We start from the raw sequence: 22,890 nt of genomic DNA, 5'->3' as shown, positions 1-22,890 counted from the left end.
TAGGATGAAGAGTTAAGCATTCCAATTTCACCTACAAGTGTAGTGAAAGTTGCTTCATCCAAAGGTTTAGTAAAAATGTCAGTTAATTGTTTTTCTGTTGGTACAATATTCAGCTTCAGCTATAGAAGTTGATACAGATTGTTGTTTCTTGCTATACCAGGATACAATTCTTTGTCCAAGAAATTGACAGCTTCCACTAGTACTCTTTTTATCAATCCTGCATCCAGCAAAATCTGCATCTGTGTAACCAAGAGCTTCAAAACCAGTTCCCTTAGGATACCATAATCCCAAGTTTGGAGTTTCCTTCAAGTATCTGAAAATCTTTTTTCTCCCCCTGAGTTTGTGCAATTAAATTCAGGTGTATGAAATGAGCTTCCATTTTCATGATTTTCCTGTTGAGTAGTTTCTTCATTTTTCTTTTCTGACAGAATACACAAACTTCAACTTGAGCAAACTCCAGCTTAGGCATGTCTCGTACTAACTCCTTTTGACAAGGTGTTAATTTCCTTGAAATTCAAGTGAGACAGATTTGTATGCCATAGCTTGTTTACTTCTTCTGATGCCTTGGTGTAGAAGCAACAAACACCATCCTTATTTGTTGAGTCAAAATATGTAACAAACAAGTTTCCTTTCCTTGCTCTGTTCAGAGCAACTTCACCAGTTTTCTTGCTGATAACAGTGCATTCTTCTTTGTTTAATAAGACTTAAGGCCTTTGTCTGCAAATTTGCTAACTCTGAGAAGATTCACTTCAAGATCAGCTACCAGTGTTACATTATCAAAGACAATATTTTCAGAAACAATCTTGCGATATCCCATTGTGAATCCTTTGCTGTTATTTCCAAAGATCGCCAAGGGCCACCTTTCTCCTCAAACTGTGATAGAAGGGTCTTATCACCTGTCATATGCCTGGAACATCCACTGTCTATGATCCAGATGACTCTCTACACTATGTTCTGCACACAATGAGTCTTAAGTGTGTTTGAAAACTCAAGTAGTGTTGGGTAGTTTCTTCTTAGTAATTTGTTCAGCAGAAGTAGAATGAGTTGTTTTAGAAAAAATAGAATTCAGTGACTGTTGTGCATGTTTTCCTTCTGATGTGGACTCATTTCTTATTTTTTTAAGGTCTACTATCAGTTTGTGGTAACTCTTCATTACTTTCAAGTTGCAATGAATGCAGTCAAACTTGTCACAGAATGAATATGGATCATTTGAATCTGCTTCATTATATTTGCAAGTTCCTTCAGTTGGCTTGCTAACAACCTTTTTACAAAGGTGAGTTAAATGATTTACAGATCCACATTTTTCATATTTCTTTCTGGGAGCATTTGTAACATAAGCAAAATTATTATTTTTATTTATCCCTATTTTTTCCCATTTCTATTTTTCCTTTTCTTTCTTGCATCTTCAGTTTTGGTTTCTTTGACAGGAGTCTTGGGACTTTGTTTGTTCATGAGCTTCTCTTCAGTATAGGAAGACTGAACTGATTCTTCAGTTTTCTTCTCTTTATCTTCATCATCAATTTCTTGCTTGATAATCAATTCTTCTTCACTGAAGTTGACTTCACATGCTTTGAATATAGGTGCATTAATCTCTTTCAAAAAGGTTAGAGCATTCGCAATTTTCTTTGCTTTCCCTTTGTCACCCACAACCTTCTTTTTGTCATTCATGGCATCATAGTCAAGGCCAATAGCAATGTATGCACATGGCTTATTCTTCTCATGATATTGTCCGACCAATTCAGATGTATTTCTGAAAGATTTCATCTTCACTTCATTCTTTTCCAGCTTCTCCCTTAGCACTGCTTCAATTTCATTTGCACATTTGAGCTTGTTCTTTAGATAAGCATTTTCTTGTTTAAAGCTTCAAGCTCCACCAACAACAATTCAGTTTCTTGCTTCTCACTTTCAAGCTTTTCATTTATCTTTGTTAATATGCTAACTTTTTCATTAGCAGCAACCATGTTTGTGTGAATGTGAAACATTTTTGTGCTCATCTTTTCAATAGTTTCCTTATATTGATTCATATTTAAATCAATAGTGGTAAGAGTCGGTGTCTGTGATTTAGATGAGGATGATTCTCCTTGCTCCAGGGGCATGAGTGCATAATTACCAAATTCTTCATCTTCATCATTCTCAGAGTCATCCCAACTTTTACCCTCTGCAATATAAGTTTTACTTTGTTGTTTCCTTAGAAGAGCTTCATACTTTGCTTCAAGTTCAAGATAAGCTTTGTCTTTCTTTGCTTTCTTGGGTTTCCTGCATTCTGTAGCAAAGTGGTCTTTTTCATCACAATTGAAGCATCTTATATTAGATCTGTCAACAGATCCAGTTTTGTAGACATTCTATCAAAATTGTACTTTCCTTTTTCCTTCCAGCTGTTGTCTTTGTTGAAGGACTGTCCTTTATTCTTGAAGTATCTTGTCTTCTTTACTCTAATATCAGAGAATTTCCTAGCTAAATAGGCCATTGACTGATCTAGCTCATCCAGTTCTTCAAGAGTATAAAACTCATCCTTTTTCAATTCCAGAATGACTTGCTCCTGTGAATCATTTATTCTTTGCTCACTTGTTGAGGCAACTGGAGTTTGAGATCTTGGTTCATCATTAGATGATTGGCTTTCATTTACAATTAAAGCACTTAAGCCATCCACAACATGTCCTTGACCAGATCTCAATGATTGCCTTTGAATCATCTCTAGTTCATATGTTTTGAGAATTCCATATAGAACTTCCAGAGTTATTCTGCTCAAGTCTCTCCCTTCCATGATTGCTGAGATTTTCTGTTTTAAATTATCAGGAAGAGTGAGCAAGAACTTTAGATTCACTTCTTCAGCTTCATAATATTTGTCATGAAGTTTCAAGTCATTTATCAGCTTATTGAATCTTTCAAACACATCAGTAATGCTTTCCTTTGGTTTAGCCACGAAACCCTCATACTGTGAAATCAGTATTCTTCTTTGGTTCAACCTAACTTCTTCAGTTCCTTCACAGAGTATCTCAATATTTTCCCATATTTGCTTGGCAGTGTCACATTTGACAATGTTGTTGTACATCACATTGTCAAGTGACTCAATCAATATTGATTGCAAGCTGCTATTCAGGGAGACTTTCTCCGTTTCATGGTCAGAATACTCAGAAGGATCTTTTGGAGCAAAATGAGCTGGGATGACCATGTCTCCATTTGTATATTCCTCAACTCTAACCATAGGAATGAAGGGTATATTCTTGAGGATCTGAATGTAGAGTGGATTGGCCATCCTGATAAACATCATATTTTCTTTTTCCAAAGAGTGTAGTTAACTTTGTTAAAGGTAGGAATTTTGATGCTACTGATTTTCTGTGTATTCATTCTTCCAAGATCTTGAATCTGTTTACTTTCAAATTTTGCTCTGATACCACTTGTTAGGAAATGAATAACACACAGTGGGGTGAATGTGTTTTACTGTTTTTAGGCTTTTCTTAAATGTTTTTGGCTTGGTTGAACAAAGTAAATTTAATCTTGTAGAAATGTGTTACTGCAGGAATTTAAACATGCAAGAATGAGGAACACATATCTTTTCAAAACTCACTTAATTTTGTATTAAAATTAAGAATATTTTGCTACAAAATTTCTAGGCTCTTTAAAGTTAAAGAGCTTAGTTTCTCCTTGAGAGTGTTACAAGAAATTTGATCTAAATTGTTACAACTGACTAAGGACCAGTGTTAACTTTATAACTCAGTTAACTGCTGGTTTACACAATGTGTAATAAGACATGCTATTAGCTTTTCTAAGCTGTCACTTGTCATTTCTATTTATAGAAAAGTAGATCTTCCATTTCTAGCTTAACATATCTTTAGCATCCCGTGTTCACTTTGATCTTCCTTTGTCAGTTATTCTTACTACTGATCTTGTACATTCTTCAAGCTGCTTTTTGTAGACTTGTCAATCCAGCTGTTGGATTGTTTGTTGATTGTTTATCTTGGATATTGAACTGATCTGTAACTTAGTACTTTGAGATTGTACCTCGAGATCTCCAGTTTAGGTCTATAGAACACTTGACATCTTGATAAGTATATTGGCTTATCGAGATCTCTAGTACTCTATATTTAGTTTGGCTTGTAGAGATCTTCAGTTCTCTATAAGAGAATTTTGGCTTGTCGAGATCTCTAGTCTTCATATCTTCACTTTGACTTATCGATAACTCTTAGTTCTCTAGTAGCTTCTTGACTTGTCGATATCTCAGAGTTCTCTAGTCAAATTTAACTTGTCGATATCTCAGAGTTCTCTAGTCAAAATTTAACTTGTCGATGTCTCTGAGTTCTCTAGTGAATTTTGACTTATCGATATCTCTGAGTTCTCTAGTAGACTTAGACTTATCGATAACTCAGAGTTCTCTAATGAATGTAGACTTTTCGATAACTCTGAGTTCTCTAGTGAAGAAATGACTTGTCGATATCTCCAATATTTATGTCTTTAATTTGGCTTGTCGATATCTCTGAGTTCTCTAGTAGCTTTCCTGACTTCTCGATAAGCCATTCTGGAGTTCTCGAATGACTTCTCTATAACATTAAATTCGTGACTTGTAGAGATCTTGACTTAGAGTATTTTTCCTAAAACAGATTTATTCAACTCCAAGTTTCTTCATAATTCTTCTGAGGCGTGATCTTCTTCTAGATAGAATTCTTAGACTTGACATTGTTTATAGAAAAAGGCTCCAGTCTGCTCCTTTGACATTTTTACAGACTTTAAATGTTACAAGTACAAAATACAGATTAAGATAACAATACAACTTGCTTAGGGTTGACAAAATATCTTAGTCTTGTTAAAGTGCATGCATGCCTTTTATAATAGTTATTCTAGAAAAAATGTTTTAAGTCGGGATATCGATAAGTCGGTCGAGAAGTCCAAAATGACTTATAGAGAAGTCCCAAGAGATATCGACAAGTCAAATGAAGATATAGAGAACTAGAAATATCGACAAGTCAATTACTCATGTAGAGATCTCAGAGATATCAACAAGTCAAAACTTCATGTAGAAAACTCAAGATATCGACAAGTCAAAAGCATAGATCGAGAACTAGAGATGTCTACAAGTTATTCTACATGCCGAGAACTAGAGACCTCGACAAGTCATTTAGATATGTCAAAAACTCGAGATATCGATAAGTCATTTTATTTATCGATATGTCACTTTTTTACAGAAAAAAAGAGATCTCGACATACTATCTCAAATTCAGAATACAGACAAATTCAAGATTCAAGATTATCAGTCAACAAACAATTCATTCACTAAATTAGAAAAACTACAAAAGCAGCTTGAAGAATACAAGATCAAGGGCCAAGATTCATTGGACAAAGGATGGTCACATACCTACAAGTTTCTACATAGGTTTGCTAACACCAAAAAAGGAAATAGACAAGGTTGCTTTAGAAATTGGTTTAGTACATTTTAGTGCAAGTTTTGTAAACCTGTGTTGCTAGTCTATAAAGCATGCACGGGTCCTTAGTTTAGAAGTAACAAACAGATCTAGAACAAATCTTGCATTCTCTCAAGATAGCAGCCGAGTTCTTATTTTTTAAGAACACAGATTTGTAGCAAGACAAACTTAACTAGTACAATTAAGTGAGTTTTTGATATATTGTGTTTTATGTGTTTGCTACTTACAATATATCTCTATAATTCTTAACTGCTTTGTTCAACTATAATTCAAATAGTTTTATTAGCCAAGTAAAATCCAAGAAACACATTCACCCCCCCTTTGTGTTACATTCATTTGCATTCAATATCTAACATTTACCTACCAAATATAGTGGATTTGACCTTACATGCAATAACATCTTTATGTGTATATCTAATAAGATAGTCTTAAAATTCTCATATCGTTCAATTTTTGAACACATAAGCCTCTAACACATTGTAACATAATTATTATTAATATAATCTGTCATTATTCAATAATAATAAAAATCAATTTAATAATAAAACTCTTGTATTTCACCAGTAACAATATACGTGTCATAATATATACATTAACCTCCACCATCAAAGTCACGATACTCAAAATAAAATTAGTAAAAGCTTGTCAAAAGAAAAGAATAAATCGCATGAGTCGAACAACATAATCACCCGATTAAATCAGCTTTCTTGTTGTGACCAACTCTTTATCCTCATATTAGTCATTTTTGTCCGCAATGTCATCTATGTTATCCCTACCAATATAGTATTATTATCTCTATCATAATTATCATTATAATCTTTTTTATAATAGTTGATTCAGTATAGTTTCTTTAAAAAAACAATCATAAATCCACGGATAATGATGTACTTTGTTCCTATCGTTATCTTTAATCTTAGGTATACTTCATTCCACAAACAAGACCTTTAATATATAAATTGTTATGCAACAATGAATTCTCACAAAATTTGTTTTCTCAAAATTCACGAACTCTCATTGATACTTTTTCTCTTACCATGAACTTTCACATATTTTATTTATAGGATTTTTTTTCCTCGCACCCAATAACCTAAATTATTGCACCATGATAAAATAATATAAAGTTATTTCAATTAGCCAACTTCTAATTAACAGTCAAAGAATTAATATGCTGATTAAAAAATTTGAGTTTGCTAATAATAATATATATACATATATATATAATGATATATATACATATATCATTATATGTATAATAATATATATAATGATATATAATGATATAATAATAATAATAATATATATACATATATATATATATTAATAATGACATAGATGTTAATAAAAACTAAGCAAAAAAGTGATTCGTGACATTTTTCACTTTCAGGCCATCACACATGTTAGCATGATAATAAAAAAAAATATGCTTAAAAATTTAATAATTTATTACGAAGAAATGTATATTCGCGCTCCAAATTTTTTCCGAATAATGTTAAAATTGACTTTTATTCCAAAATAATGTTAAAAGTAATGTTATAAATTAATGGATAACCCGATCCTAAGGGTTAGTATTAATATTTAAGGTTGGATGAAATTTTTTAGTTTATTTATTCTATAATTATACATTTTTTGTATTTTGCATCCATATGCAGTTTTGTATGTGATATATTTAATTTCTTATTTGATCCATTTTTGTTCATGGAAAGTTTGTATATTTCTTTGTTTGTCATTAATGTAATTTTGTAATAGTTATTTAAAATTTCAATCTAATGTATCATATTATATGTTCATGTATTATATAAAAAAATGTCTAACTAAATAAAATTCAAATATATTAAAATTTGAATTGAATATTTGACTTTGACATGTATATAAGTGTATATTACTATACTTTTTATATACCACATTAGAGTGTGATGTTAAACTAAATTAATCTATCAAAATGTATGAAAATAATACATTATAATTTTTAAAAAAAATTATTTGATTTTAAAAATATTATTTATTTTTTATAACTATTATTAGAATTATTATTAACTATTATTTTGTGTAATAAATAATTTTGAATTACTATATGTACGGAATAAGAAATAATCAAATTTTAGTTAAAAGGTGTGAATGCCAAAAAAAATATATTATTATAATTAATTAAAATAATGTGTATGATATTCAGTAATGTATTAAAATATCTAACATTTTTCTTTGGCACATTTGACGGGGATCTAGTATCACATTTAATAATATCGTATCAAAATACTATATAACATTTTTGAATTAATACTCATTAAATTGATAATCTCTCTAAAATAATGTATTTGTAGGTTAGTTTAGAAAATGATCAATTTTAATAAAATAATAATTTTTGGAAAGTTTATGTCTGGATATACATACCCAATAATACTATAAATTAATAATTCTTCATGATCATAAATATATATTTATTAAAAGTTTACGAAATGTGATGTTCCAAATTACTCAAATTTAAAATAAACGGGTACAAAATGTCTCAATCCAAAAACATGACCCTATTTGACCACCAAATACGGAAAATCATGTAGAGCATTAGTTTGTTATGATATTTTGTTCAACATATCAAGTGAATACGGTAGTTAGTTTCAGGTCAAATAGGAAGAACTAGAAGATTCCACCTCTGGAAAGCGCTTACATCGTCTAACGTATCATCTAATTCATATGTATATAAGTATATATTTGTCATATATCTATTTATCTACATATTATCGTGTTTAAACTTGATTAAAAAACCTTTTGAATTTAATTTTAAGGCGGGAATAAATAATCTCTAAAGTTATTTTATGGTCTTGTTGATTGAACGAAATATGCAAAATATATATGATGACAATACTGCTAATGAATAAACATGATTTTAAGTGTTAAGAATGATGAAGTTGGTTATTGGACCGCTCATGGGATACTGAACACGTACCCCCGAGTTAATTCGGTCGGAAGGATCACATATCTTAAGAAAGGTAATAGGGACAATATTGATATAATTGGAGTGTTTTGGTTATTTTCTCGTTTATAAATACGATTTTTTGTTCCGTATATATTTTTAAAAAATAAATTTATTGAAAATAATCTTAACCTTCTTTATTCATTCATTCTTTCCAAAAGTTCATGCACCATACGTATGTGTGAGTAATGGGTCATAATCGAAATAACCGAAAACTGAAATTGAGATATTGCAAGAATCGAACCGAACCAAACCGAAATCGAAAGAACCGAGAACCGAAATTGAGATATTTCAAAACCGAATCATAAATTTCGGTTCAGTTCTGACCCAAAATTACCGATTTTTTCTTTTATTTTAATTTTATATTTTTTATATAATTTTGCATTCAATTATTTTAATTTAAACATCAAGACCTAACACTTTTTCAGGACTTTAACGAGCTCTCTACCATCAATTAAGTCACCGAATTTGAGCTCGGGTTCTGCAAATATCTTCATCAAATCATAATCCTCACCTTCTAAAAAATGCAATTCGTAGGTGGCTGTATTTCAGATATAATCAGGTATTAGGGGGGGCGTTAAGGTAGCGTGTGGTAAGTCATCACACATGTTCCCAAAAAATACAGGGACTCGAATTACTTATTTGATTAAAAAATTGGTCAAGTTTTACATAAAATATTAAATTTTCGAGGAAATTGAGAGAACTGAATGTACTAAAGTTTTTAAAATAATTTACGTGATTTATAATGAAATGATTGTACATAAAATATTACTAACGATTTCTGTTACCGTTACATTTACAAAAATGATTTAGAAAATGTTATTGAAATTTATATTAAATTAAAATTAAGGTCCCGGCTTTGTCAGAACACACATGGCCCCCATTTTTTTTTTCAGCTGTCATGAATATGAACGTTTCTAGAATATGAACCGTGTCTAGTAGATTTATAAACCTAAAATGCATGCGTCTTATTTTCTCGTTGTACCAAAATTTTGTCAAATGGTCTTGGCACCAATCTTTAATAGCCTTTATCTCTTGTTGACAAATAATAATAACATATTATACATACATGCACGTTAATTTATATTACAAGATAACATATTTTATCACTACATGGAATTATTGATATTTATTTAAACATTCTAATATGTGCATAGTTCACAAAACATGAAGATAAAATAACTACATAAAAGATGTATATACACTGTTATTCCATTAATTTATCGATTATTAGTAATTTTATCAGATTATTAGTCTATTACATTGTGACAGTTTTTCGAATCCAACAACCCCACTCTCTATGTATATTTCAGCTAAATACTAATAAAATGCGTAACCTCTCTCAAATTACTACCAAAAGAACAAAAGATTTGTAGGAGATTCATATTTAGTAGAAACTAGAGACTATATCAAACTTAATGCTAAGTATATACTACTTGTATCATTTTTTATATGAGTTAATTTATGAGGACAAAGTAAGGCAGTAAAATCCTCATTAATTTCTCTGTTGTCTATTTAATTAGTGGTGCAGATACGCAGGTCCCATCATTATTGCTCTAACATACTGCCTCCGTCCCAATATATGTCCTTTTTGAAAAAAATATTTGTCCCAAATTAGTTGTCCATCTCTTGTTTCAATACAAATTTAAGGGTAATTTTCCAAAACTATCCCTATATTTATTGTTCCCAAGATTTGATTTTTTAAAACTTAGCTCAATTATCATTTTTCAATACATTAAATAAGGGTATTTGGTGGAAATTCTTATCCAACTAACACTTTTCTTAATATGCGTAATTTTTTCAAAAGGCACATGTAATATGGTACGGAGGTAGTATCTTATCATGATTTATCGTATTTTTCTCTTAACAAGAATATAATGCTCACTCATTCTTAGGTACTTTCACCTTAAACATGTTTATTATTCGCAGAATGTTGCAATTCTAAATCCTTTGGATAAAAAGGATGAAAAGTATGGAGTATCAAAAATGACAACCCTAATCCTAATTATACACGGGACTAATTATGTGTTTCTTTGAGATTATTTTTTACATATAAAAATTCATGATTTTAGAGGCTAACCAAAATTCCCTTATTCTAAAATATAAATATACATGGAATATAAATAAAAGATTAAGTAACGATTATTTGACTACTCATTTTTTTCAAAATTACATGTTCCCGTACTTTTAGAGATAAAATTGTTTCAATTTAATTGTCCACTTCAATTTTCAATTCAAATTTATTTTTAAAGTCAACTCTACTTCAAATATTTTTTTATATATATTTTCTAAATCAACTCCATTATAATATTATGGTCAATTAATATAATAAATTTATCAAAATTTATTTAACATTTTTTTATGAATTTTCTCTTTTTAAACATTTATTTGCGAGCACGGTTGGATAACTGTGGTTAAGAGTTTATGCTCGGTCGTCCCCAGTTTGGAATTTTATGAAAACAAATACTCATTTGTAAAAAAAAACATTTGTTTGCAAGGGAAAGGGAGGGATAGGGGGCTTTTGGATCGAGAAGTCTGCTACAGATATAAAGTGACAAAACAACAGGATGGGCTTCTGGTATATATAATCCGATTATTTTTATAGGACAGCCCAATAAAAATTGGAGGCACGCCACGGTGACTAACTGTAATACTTTTCCCGGTACTCATTTTTCGCCTGGCGGCTTTGAGGTACAGCGCCCCAACTTTTCGATCTTTTCTTTTCTCACACTCCGTACAATACCTAATTTAATTATTATTATGATCTGTTTGATTTTGTGCAGGAGTTGAAGTTTGTTACCAATGGCGATGTTCGTAGCTTCTCGGCGATTAACAACCACATCGGCTCGTTATACAAATGCTGTTACTATCAGATTCTTCTCTTCTTTTAGAGAAGAGAGAGATACTTTTGGTCCTATTCAAGTTCCTTCTGACAAGTTCGTCTCTCTCTCTCTCTCTCTCTCTCTCTCTCTCTCTCTCTCTCTCTCTCTCTCTCTCTCTCTCTCCCCCCTCCCTCCCTCTCCCCCTCCCTCCCCCTCCCTCTCCCTCTCTCCCTCTCTCTCCCCCCTTCTCTCTCTCTCCGACTATCTCTCTCCTTTAATTTGATTTGATTTTGTTTTTTCTTTGTTTCATTACTTATTGTTCCTTATACTATTGTAATGTTTGCTTTTATTTGATTTGATTCTGCCATTTTGATTGTGTATGTATGTAATAATCGTTTATATGTGTTTACATGTGTGTGCCAAAGATCTGTACATGGCCTGGGGTTTAATTCATTAGTTAAAAGTGATGTAATGATCATCCAGTATACGCCATTGATACTTTAAAATTGTTTGTTGATTGTCTAACAGTATATTTTCTATATGCTTTGCGGTGTTATTATGGAAACTAATCATTTTTTAGGAAAGATATATTGTTCTCCGATTTATTGTTAAATTTGTTAGAAAATGCAAAATGAAGTATTTAATAGTGTTTATTGTAAAAGCAGTATAACATTACACTGCTTTTGCGGACAATAATTCGATAAATGTATGTGTTGGGATTTGTATAACAGTCTATTTTGTTGAATAAAAGTGTTGCTGTGAAAGTATAAATTGGTGAAGCTGGCAACTTAGTTTTGTTGTTTTTTTTTGTGTAAATTGTTGTTTCAGTCAATAACGGTGTCATATGATATATAAGATGCTGTAGTTGATTTATTGGTTTCGGGATTTATTTGTGTAAATTGTTGTTTAATTGTATTTTTGTTGCTAGTTTAATTGGTTTACGTTTTACTTAATTGTGCTAATGATTCGTATTAATTAATTATTTTATTGATGTTTTGATGCTAAATTGGTTTAGGTTTTACTTCTGCTATGGGAATAATTAGATATAATTATATTTTGAGCTGTTTGGGTTGTATTGCCCATACAATATATTTCTTTGTTATCTAAGAATCTTTTGAAATAATTTTTTTTGTGTAAATGACCAACTCGATTATCGTAAAAAGTATTATGTTGTTATTTCTACTTGAGTATAAGGTTTTGGGGATGTGGCAATGCTTCGAGTTTAAGGTTCCTATGTTTTTGTTAATCTTTAACGTTAATATGGCAATAATTCAAATCTTTACTTGATTTACTACATTTCTACCTCTAATGCTGTTTACTGGCGTCTTTCAGGTTATGGGGTGCCCAGACTCAAAGATCACTACAAAATTTCGAAATCGGTGGTGAGCGTGAAAGAATGCCTGAACCTATCGTTCGTGCTTTTGGCATCCTTAAAAAATGTGCTGCCAAGGTGCCTTGCTAGCACATATGCATATTTCTATAGATAGTCATTTGTTTTAGTATTGTATTTTTTTTTAGGCCAGGTATCCCGAATAAGTGTAGAGCTTGACTCACTATATAGTATATACTCCTATGGAAAGTACATATGTTCTTTAAATAATTTTTGTTTTAAATTATTAGTAATCTTATAGTTGACCTTACAAGTTTATTTCTAGTATTCATCTAGCCAGATATTATAATCTATCAAAAATTGTTAAAGAAATACTAAACCAAATTATTGAATCCAACGAACTTGTTTATATTTGAGCCGACCTAGTAATTGAAGAAGCCAAAATCTGTTTAGAATGTTAATTAAAAGTAATCTTAGTATGTTAATGAAAAGTAATCTTCAAATTTGATCAATCAAATATTGTAGGTAAGATTAAATATTGTAGGTAATATTTTTTTGACCGAAAGATATTGTCCAATCAACTCAAACCATAATTATGGAGTGACACTTTGTAGATAATAGTATTGTTTTTTTTACTTTGTTTATTCTTTTGTGATTAGCTTAGCATGAAGTTTGACTGTGAAAGAGAATCGGTGTTACCTTTTCTGGAGCTGTCATATTTTGATATGCTAAACTTGACCATCCTACTGAATTTGATAATAAATGACTACTTGATCACCTATGTTACTGTCCTAGTCTCATAGATGTATGTGGTACATCTTACTATCGAGAATGAACAAACGTGCATGTATCCGAAAATCATAAAAATGGCAAAATGTTGCCAAGTCTCCCAGCTGTGTGTTATTGGCTAATATGAGACCTGCTTATATTGCAGGTTAACATGGAGTATGGGCTTGACCCATCCATAGGTAAAGCAATAATGCAAGCTGCTCAAGAAGTGGCTGAAGGGAAATTAAATGATCACTTTCCCCTTGTGGTATGGCAGACTGGCAGCGGAACTCAAAGTAACATGAATGCCAATGAGGTGATTAAGAAGTTACTTGTCCATTAATTTTAGTACTTCAAGTTTGTTGAATTCCCTCTGAATTTTCCTGTTAGATCTTTCAACAGGTTTACGTTCTGTGTAATCTTGTTGTCACCAACCTCCCGGGTTCTTTGTTTTTGTATAATTTAGTTTAATGCCCATTAAATTTAGAAACTCCAAGGATGTAGAGAGGCTTAATCTTGTGTACCAAGTAGAGTTTGTAGTGTTTTATTATGACTATTGCAGATGACGAAAGCAGAATATGCAAAAATGATCTGTAGGCACTAATGGTGAAACCTTTTGCTAGTCATCGAAGGCATTTCAGTACTATCTAGTGACTACATTTGAGTGGTGTGTATATAAAACCCTTGGAATGATATAAGTTGTATTCATGAAACTTCCCAGGTAATTGCAAATAGAGCTGCTGAAATTCTTGGTCATCAAAGAGGTGAAAAGTTTGTGCATCCCAATGATCATGTGAACAGATCACAATCTTCTAACGATACATTTCCAACTGTAAGCCTTTGTTAAAAGTTTCTTCAACTAAATGAATTCATTAATTTGAATCTCGATTAGTAACTTCCTGTCATTTCTAATTTATATCATGGGTTCTGTCTTCCTTTATTAGGTAATGCATATTGCCGCTGCAATGGAAATTAATTCACGATTTATTCCAAAGTTGAAACAGTTGCATACTACTCTAAACTCGAAGGTTGGTGTAGTGCTCTAGCTCATGTTTACTTGAGTTATTAGTTGCCCCTAATGGCTAATCTTCGGAGTTACTCAGTATTATAACTTAACTTTTAACGCCTTCTTTACTGCTAGAGAAAAGTCATTGTACTTCTAAGTTTTAATCTTATATGCTATTATACACAACCGTTAGTTTTTAATTTTTGTGTGCATGGAAATATGGATATTGGTTTATGTTTAACAATTCAGATGTAGTCTATTCTTTAAATCGTGCTCTGTTGCTTAGTTTCATGCTTAGAATGTTGAGCAGTGCCAATCCTTGGTAACGGCCCAGCCTTTTTTAAGATCCCGCTGTTCTAGAGTAATCAATCAAGGAATGCTATTATTATTGTGTGTGCGTGTGTGTGAGAGGGAGGGAGGAGCTAAACTGGTTTACCCTGGTTTAGCTTTTGATTTTTTGCATTTACTATAAGCTAAAAGATTGCTTTGAAGACCTGTTGTAGCTAGCTTGTAGACTTCCACCAAGCTCTTGAGCATAAGTGTATATATATATATATTGAGAGGTTGTGTTCTCTTCGCCATGCTTAGTAATTTGTTGTGTAAAGACATAACAATAACCACACTGTTCTATTTGAATTTGTTTTTTATAAAAGCAATTGGTCTCTGTGACATGTCTCCAACACTTATATATGCTTGTACTAAGTTTCGGTTTACTCTATCAACAAAAAGGAGTTTCTGATACTGCTTTATTTTGCTGTAATGTTGTTTACCAGTCAGTTGAGTTTAAAGATATAGTTAAGATAGGGCGGACTCACACTCAAGATGCAACACCTTTGACACTGGGGCAAGAGTTTAGTGGTTATACAACCCAAGTAAGCTTATTTTACTACTATCAACAGTATAATTTTTTAGTGGATTCCTTTAAAAAATTAATTATAAACGTTTAAGTATGTTTGATTTAAAAAATTAATTATAAACGTTTAAGTATGTTTGATGAACATGTGTATCTATGCTCTATGCCTACAGGTGAAGTATGGAATTGACAGAGTGATGTGCACACTACCTCGCATGTATCAGGTTTATTTGAAGAACAATATATACCTAAGACTTCCCCTTCCCATGTTGTTTGTCCCTTTTTGTGAAGGTCTGTCTAATTGTTTGAATCTTGCTTGCAGCTTGCACAAGGAGGCACTGCTGTGGGGACTGGATTAAACACAAAGAAAGGGTAAGCCATTCTATTTTCCTAAAATGAAGTAAAATGCTTATAGTCGATAACTGTACAATACTGCACCATTCTGCCAAAGTTTCACTTATAATCTTAAATATGTCTGCATGAACTTGCCTCCCCTACAACTTTATTTCCTTGTTTTACATTTCTGGTCTTATTTAAATTAAATTCTCTTTCTTAGGTTTGATGTTAAAATTGCTGCAGCAGTAGCCGCGGAAACTAAGCTCCCATTCATAACAGCCGAAAACAAGTTTGAAGCACTGGTTATTTTTTAATTTTCATAAAATTTGGTTTTGTTTTATTACTAAGTCCCTCAAAAGAGATATTTGGTTATTTTGACACCTGAATTGTACTGTCTATAGTGGAATTTATTATGTTGTATATTGCTTATAGGCTGCACATGACGCTTTTGTTGAAGCTAGCGGGGCTCTAAATACAGTTGCTGCTTCTCTTATGAAGATTGGAAATGACATACGGCTATTAGGAAGGTATAGCAAAACAATTTGTTGGGAGTGATTTTGTTTTGTATTCTCTGTTCTTCTAGATGCTAACATTCTTTCCCTTTCCACTTTCCAGTGGGCCACGATGCGGTCTTGGTGAACTCATACTTCCTGAGAATGAACCAGGCAGCAGTATTATGCCTGTAAATGCTTGTTGTCATTTTGACTCTCTAAATTTCCAAAAGTTATTATTTCTTCCTTCAGTCAAAACCGTGTTCTCACAATCATACTCCATTTCAGGGGAAGGTGAATCCCACTCAATGTGAGGCTCTCACGATGGTCTGTGCACAGGTAAGATTTAATCCATTTTATTTACTTGTAAATAAATCGTGCAAGTCATATACAAATCATATATGGAAAGAGTCAAAATATATATGAACTGTGTAACTAGTTTCGGCACAATTAATGGATCTTCCTGTGGTTACTTGACTTATATTTTGACTTGGCAGGTCATGGGAAATCATGTGGGCATTACTGTGGGTGGGGCAAATGGACATTTTGAGCTGAATGTTTACAAGCCAATGATTGCCAGTTGTCTCCTACATGTATGTTTCTGGACCTTTATGTTAACAAATAATAGAGCTCTGTGTTTTTCTCCACATGTATCTGCCAGGGCTGTGGATCAGGCGCTAGAGCATACCTTTACCCTTGAAACCAATGCAGTCATTTAGTCAGGAGGGCGCTATGTTATGATCAGTGTTCTAAATTTCGGTGTAGGCGGCTATCTAGCTTCTAGAAGGGAGGCGGCTCCCCTACTTTGTAAAAAGAGGACATAGCGTTTTGATCTTGAAAGTTGGGAAAATTAGGTATTCAAGAAAAATATCGGGTTAAAATTGGCTTGGTTGGCAAAACATTGGCCTTGTCGAACCTAATAATTCCATAATTTTAAATAAATAATAATATTGAAATGCATCTGACTAATTATCTGATTAATCCTGTGATTAACCAGTTAGTTGCCAGAAGTTACCTTAATCTCTTAAGCCCATCTAGCAATTTTTAGGACACTAATCACTAGTTAGGAAATATTAACCTTTCCTATATCACTTGGAACTAGACTTAACCAGAAACTATAGATAGGTGCTTGATGCGTCTGCTGGGAACCAATGTAAATACAACAAAGTATACTGTGGATATAAAGGGATGGAGTCAGTACTTTCAAAAGAGCCAATTTACTGTCTATTAATAAATGGGATGAACCCTAATTGAAATACAAATACCACACTTCGAGGAGTGGTAAGGCCTCCTAAAGGATTACTACAATTCTTTTTCCGTACCCATGTTCTTCTCTCCTGTTCTTCTTATCCGTATCCTCTAGTTGACACTTTTACCCTTCAATAATATATTTCTCTTTTGTTATTCTTTTTACTGAGACCATGCAACTTTCTTTTTACTCCTCTTTTAATTATAAGTGATTGGTACAGGATGTGCATTCTGGTTCCTTGCAGCGTCATGTAAACTTTTCTTCTATATCCTCTATTCCTGTGCTTTCTTTTCCTGCCTTAAAGACCTTCCAGATTAAATTTGGAACCATCCATGAGGCCCAACGTTAATTATCAGGGTTGCCTTATCATCTAGGTTTTGAAGCTACTTTTGTGAGTACATTAATATTATAACACCCTCCAAATCCGGGGTATAGATTTGGGACATTATTAATCTTAACTACTCACTAAACCTGCACAAGCGGAATATAAATATAATAATTACCCCGAACTACTGCTACTCAGGATCTTTTAAGGTTAAGAGTTGAAAACAAGAATGACACACTAACTTTATTACAAACCAGTTTAAAAATAATCTGTCTCACGAACTCTCTTTATTATAAAACTTTATTCTATCTACATTTCTCATCAAACAACTTTTATTCAAACCAATACTACTACTTATCCTGTTACACCTGATCTGGTAACTCAAAGCTCTCTTTTGGGATAGGGATGAACACTCTTGGTATAAGAGGGTCCCGCTGTTTGACTCGCTTCTTGACTATGTGGGTTCTGATGGGTTTCATTCTCTCTTGATTGAAAAACAATAGGAATAAAAATAAAAGGGGTGAGCCAAAATTGCTCAACAAGCCTGCAACAATATATGTAGCATCTAAGAGAAAATAAATGAATCGAATTCTGATGGTTTGAACAACCATTTGTATCTGTATGGAATAGTAAAGTACCATTACTGGCGAGTGCCAAATGAATGAGACTGGAAACAAGAACTAATTATGCACTATAACCTGCTGATCAGTCAGGATACAATGTGGATCTATACCCAACTGAATAGACCCAACCAACATAGGGAGTACTCAGGCAACTACGACCTATTAATTAATGGTCTGGGTAAAACCCAGTCCGTATCGTAACCATCCAGTCCAAAGCTGAGCATCCGGAACAATCGGAATGCTTTCGATGTATCCCAACATCACGATATATCATAATATATGTAACAAGGGTGAAAATATTAGAATATGAATAGAGGATTCAATAAATTGGGAGAAATCAAGAATCGAACTGAAATAGAAACAAGAATCAATAATTGTGTATCAGTGTATATGAACAAGAATTATCAATGTGTAATTGATATGGAAAGTGGGGTATATTTCACTATTCTGAACTTAGAATAGGGGAAAAACTTGCCTGGCGCGTACTTAACTTGGTTCAACTCACCGCCTTCTGTCTCCTGCTTGATCTGCCTTGCTGATATTGGATCTATCATAGAAAGATAGTCGTTTAGACAACTTACTACATACGCATATCTCGAATTGATACCACGTAACCCTAATAATCTACCCATACGTTTCTATCTGACTCGCGTATATACACATATAATTATATAGCACATAGGGTTCATATAATCATGTAAAGCACATAGCACATAAGGCACATAATTGATTTCAACCTCATAATTACTTTTAGAATCGATATTAGACTCATACCTGTATTAACTAACCCTATTTGATTTTATTTATAATTAATTTATTTAACTCGATTCTACTACCCATATTAGGGCCTATAAACAATTAACTAACACAAGACAACTCTCTTTCGGAAGAAATTATGATTTACAATTATTTTTATTGGATTCGTTTCATTTTTCCGAGTCTAGGGGTTTTCGTTTCACTCAAATCGGACTAACGGTTTAATTATTATGAATCAAACAAGATTTAATTAATTAATAATTAATTATAAATTATTAATTATAATTAAATAATCTTTAATTATATTTTTAAATAATTATTTAATAATTATTATATGTTAAAATAATTAATCCCTAATTATTAGGATTAATTACAATTTATTACAATTATTTACAAATTATTATCACTCACTCGATTAGATCGATTATTTGTAATAACTAATCGATACAACTAACTGATACGCTATTTATCGAATAAATAATTATTATTCACACCATAAACTAACTCAACGATCAACTACTCGTATAAATACGAGCTACTCGCATTCCTCGTATAATTATCGAATTATTACTGTTATTATTATAATTTATACGATTAATTAATTATTTATATTTAATTATTCGTTACGAATAATTATTACGACACTCTTCAAATAAATAACTATCGCTCGAATAATAATAATTTAACTCATCGTTCACTTACTCATATTATTCAATTATTTTTAATCCTTATTTATTAATTAATTACCTAATTATTAATTAATAAATAACTAATAAATAATTAGATAAATAATTAAATAACTAATTTCGAATTTCTAAATTAATATAATAATTTAGAAATTATTAATAATAATTTTCAGAATTTAAATCTAATTTTTATTTGATTTTTAGAATTTACTAAAACTGATTTTTATTTTAATAAAATATAATTAAATAATAATAATTCCAGAAACACAAAACAGGAAATGAATTCAGGTTTGGGGGATCAAACTCGGGTCGTTTCCCGGGTTGAAACCGGGTCGACGAAGAAAAGCCGTCGCCGTCCCAGAATCCGGCGACGGTGACGGTTTCCGGCAACTGCGATTGGACGACGAACAATGGAACCACGATTTCAGCCTTGTTTTCGTTCAACAATCAAGCCCAACATCTTCCCCTGTCCTTCTCCTTCTTCATTCAACGACCACGACGCCGGAAACGCAACACAGCCGGCAACGGCAGTTTTCCGACGACCTCAAAACCGAAGCCAAACTTGACGAAATCAGTACGGTTAGATTGCAAACAAGACGATCCTATACTAACAGAATCATCTAACTAACCAAAATCAAAACCCGAATTTGATAAATAAACCCGAAAATATAAAACTAAAATCGAGTAATCAAACAACGAAATCAATTACAGAATCGAATAGAGAATTCAATAAGCTTCAAAACGGTTACTCACATGACTGATTTGGTGAACAAAAACACGATCAAAATCCGGCATGATTCCAAGAACTCCAAACCCTAATTTCAGAGAATTGGGAATTTCTTGAATTTTCTGATATTTTTTTATGATTAATTAACTAATTAATGACTAATAATCAGCTATTTATATTATATTTATGAAAAATAATACCCCCAAATAAAATTAAGGGGCTAATTACACATCTAATAAAAATATTTGGCCCCAATTTTTATAATTTTTGGGTATAAATAATGAATTTTTAAATATCCAATAAATACAAAATACATGCCAAAAATTCCCAAAAATTGTGAATATTACAAAAATGTAAAGAAAAATGATGTATGATAATTTCATGATCATATAAAAATAAAAATGTGATTTTTGTGGGGTTTTTGGTACCGGAAGGGGTCCGGAAAAGTCATTTTTCGCGAAAAAGGTAAATTTGTAAAACGTCTAGGGGTTCAGAATAACGATATGATATATGTCGTTTTTAGCAAAAATAGGGCCATTATTTTTATTTGAAATACAGGCTTTTAAAACAACACTGTTTGAGCTGTACGAGTTTTGGTATAAAACTTATAAGAAGACTCAATAAATATCTGAATCACATTCTGATCAAAACAGACGACACGTAGCACATAGCAATTAGGGTTTAACGACTCAACACATTTAATCATATAATAATACACATAATTTATCTTTATTATGATATAATACAAGCGTAATTTTCTCGGTCGTTACAAATATCATACAGAGGTTTGTTAATCATGATAATAATTCTGCTGCAACTTAGATACATGAAATTTTGGTGTAGGAATTATTTGTGGTCGGTATGTCGAAAATACCTCGTAGTATCTCAATATTGCTCAGCTATAGCTTCTATTTTCTAGATATAATCACTCGCATAATTCTATTGCTAAATGTTGCCTAACAGACACTATGTCACTATGTTATACATGCTATTTATAATAACCATGCTATGGACTTCTTCGATGAGTATTCGATTGAAAATGATTACGGATTATATGAAACTTTAATTGAGCTTTGAAGAAAATGTTGCTCAAGTCATTTTATGGTTTTGAATTGATCAGTCCTTGAGATTGCTAGCAGATGCTTCTGCTTCTTTCGAAAAGAATTGCGTAAGGGGAATTGAAGCCAACAGGGGAAGGATCTCAAAATTGCTACATGAGGTAAATTTACATGAACAACAAAACATTTATATCCTCCAATATACATTATGTATGGCATAATTTGTTTGTTCAGTATGACTTCTGATATACTAATTTTCCAATTCTTGCAGTCACTCATGCTCGTCACTTCCTTGAACCCCGTAAGTTTTTTTGCTGTCAATTAATTACTTTTTTAAAATCCATGGTTGCTTTTCTGTCTTGTTAATGTGTATATATGCCATCTTAATATAGAAAATCGGCTATGACAATGCCGCAGCAGTTGCAAAGAAAGCTCACAAGGAGGGAACTACTCTGAAGGTCATTTCTCTTCTCTCTTTCATTTGTATTCATTTCTGAAGTGTGTGTGGGGGGGGGGGGGGGGGCTGTATATATGTTGTTAAATTAAATTGCAAATAGTTACATACACGGGATTAGGGATATAGCAAGAATATAACCTTAAAACCGAAGATTTTGGGAATTTAAATTTGGAACATTCTACTGCAGGAAGCTGCTTTGAACTTGAAAGTGCTCACCAGTGAGGAGTTTGACGAACTTGTAGTGCCAGAGAAAATGATTGGCCCCTCTGACTGACCTATGAAGGGTGTAAAAGTTTGAACTTGCACCCACAACACAGCATAGAAATAAATTCCGGAATGTGATTATTCTTTACTGGAAGAGTATTATTCTTGAGGTTTTTTCCATTGTGGAATTCATTCTTGTTATTTCCGGAGATTACATGTGTCACTCGGAATGAGGAAACCTCCACATTTTTAACAGACAGTTTACAGATGCACGTGAAACATAAAGAATTTTTTACCCGGATGAGCATATCGCATATCAATTATTTCTTGTTTTTGTTATTTTTACCTTCAGTTATAGCTGGTGTAATTTCGATGTACGATGCCAGGCAACTGCTCAAATTTTGATTTACATTATATCCAAAAAGTTCCGAGTTTCCATTTCTGAGAACAAAATGTGTTAACCTTCTCTTTGTATATGTTATATGACATATCTATGTATTTATGTATATGTAAACAAACTAATTTAAGTTCTGTAATCTGCTAGATATACAGATGCATCTGATCTACTGGCTCAGCAATTATCATAAATAAATAGGAAATAACACCGAATGAATTGAAACAAGTCCGAATTGCTGATTTATCTGGAAACTTGAATGGGTCGTTGGTCTCCCATGGACAATAAAACAAATTTGATAGTGATAACAATCAAAATGAAGAAACTGAGTTACTTTTTGTATATATATAGGATGAAAATGATAGAGGGGGACAAGGGGCGATGAATGAATGAAAACAAGTAGGGACAGTGAAGAAATGA

The 22,890-nt window shown here is 32.1% G+C and overlaps 1 protein-coding gene across 1 annotated transcript; it reads left to right on the top strand.

Moving 5' to 3' along the window:
* The first annotated feature begins 10,921 nt into the window (after positions 1–10,921).
* Positions 10,922–22,415, top strand: LOC141683419 (fumarate hydratase 1, mitochondrial). Its single transcript, XM_074488133.1, has 18 exons — positions 10,922–11,076; positions 11,169–11,321; positions 12,540–12,657; positions 13,472–13,621; positions 14,027–14,137; positions 14,250–14,333; positions 15,085–15,183; positions 15,338–15,388; positions 15,487–15,536; positions 15,721–15,802; positions 15,933–16,027; positions 16,116–16,182; positions 16,280–16,330; positions 16,489–16,584; positions 21,478–21,576; positions 21,687–21,716; positions 21,808–21,873; positions 22,060–22,415. The coding sequence occupies exons 2-18, from the start codon at positions 11,188–11,190 to the stop codon at positions 22,144–22,146; spliced, it is 1,470 nt and encodes a 489-aa protein (XP_074344234.1). The 5' UTR covers positions 10,922–11,076; positions 11,169–11,187; the 3' UTR covers positions 22,147–22,415.
* The last annotated feature ends 475 nt before the right edge of the window (positions 22,416–22,890 follow it).

The sequence above is a fragment of the Apium graveolens genome, chromosome 9, assembly GCF_009905375.1.
Source record: "Apium graveolens cultivar Ventura chromosome 9, ASM990537v1, whole genome shotgun sequence".
Lineage (NCBI taxonomy): Eukaryota > Viridiplantae > Streptophyta > Magnoliopsida > Apiales > Apiaceae > Apium > Apium graveolens.
The sequence above is the reverse complement of the archived record's forward strand: the minus strand, read 5'-3'. Positions and strand labels throughout refer to the sequence as shown.

Excerpts from the sequence above, each read along its gene's own strand:
- LOC141683419 (XM_074488133.1), top strand. The coding sequence starts at position 11,188 with ATGGCGATGTTCGTAGCTTCTCGGCGATTAACAACCACATCGGCTCGT. Across the intron at positions 11,322-12,539 it reads ATTCAAGTTCCTTCTGACAA|GTTATGGGGTGCCCAGACTC; the intron begins GTTCGTCTCTCT and ends GGCGTCTTTCAG. Across the intron at positions 14,138-14,249 it reads CTAACGATACATTTCCAACT|GTAATGCATATTGCCGCTGC; the intron begins GTAAGCCTTTGT and ends TTCCTTTATTAG.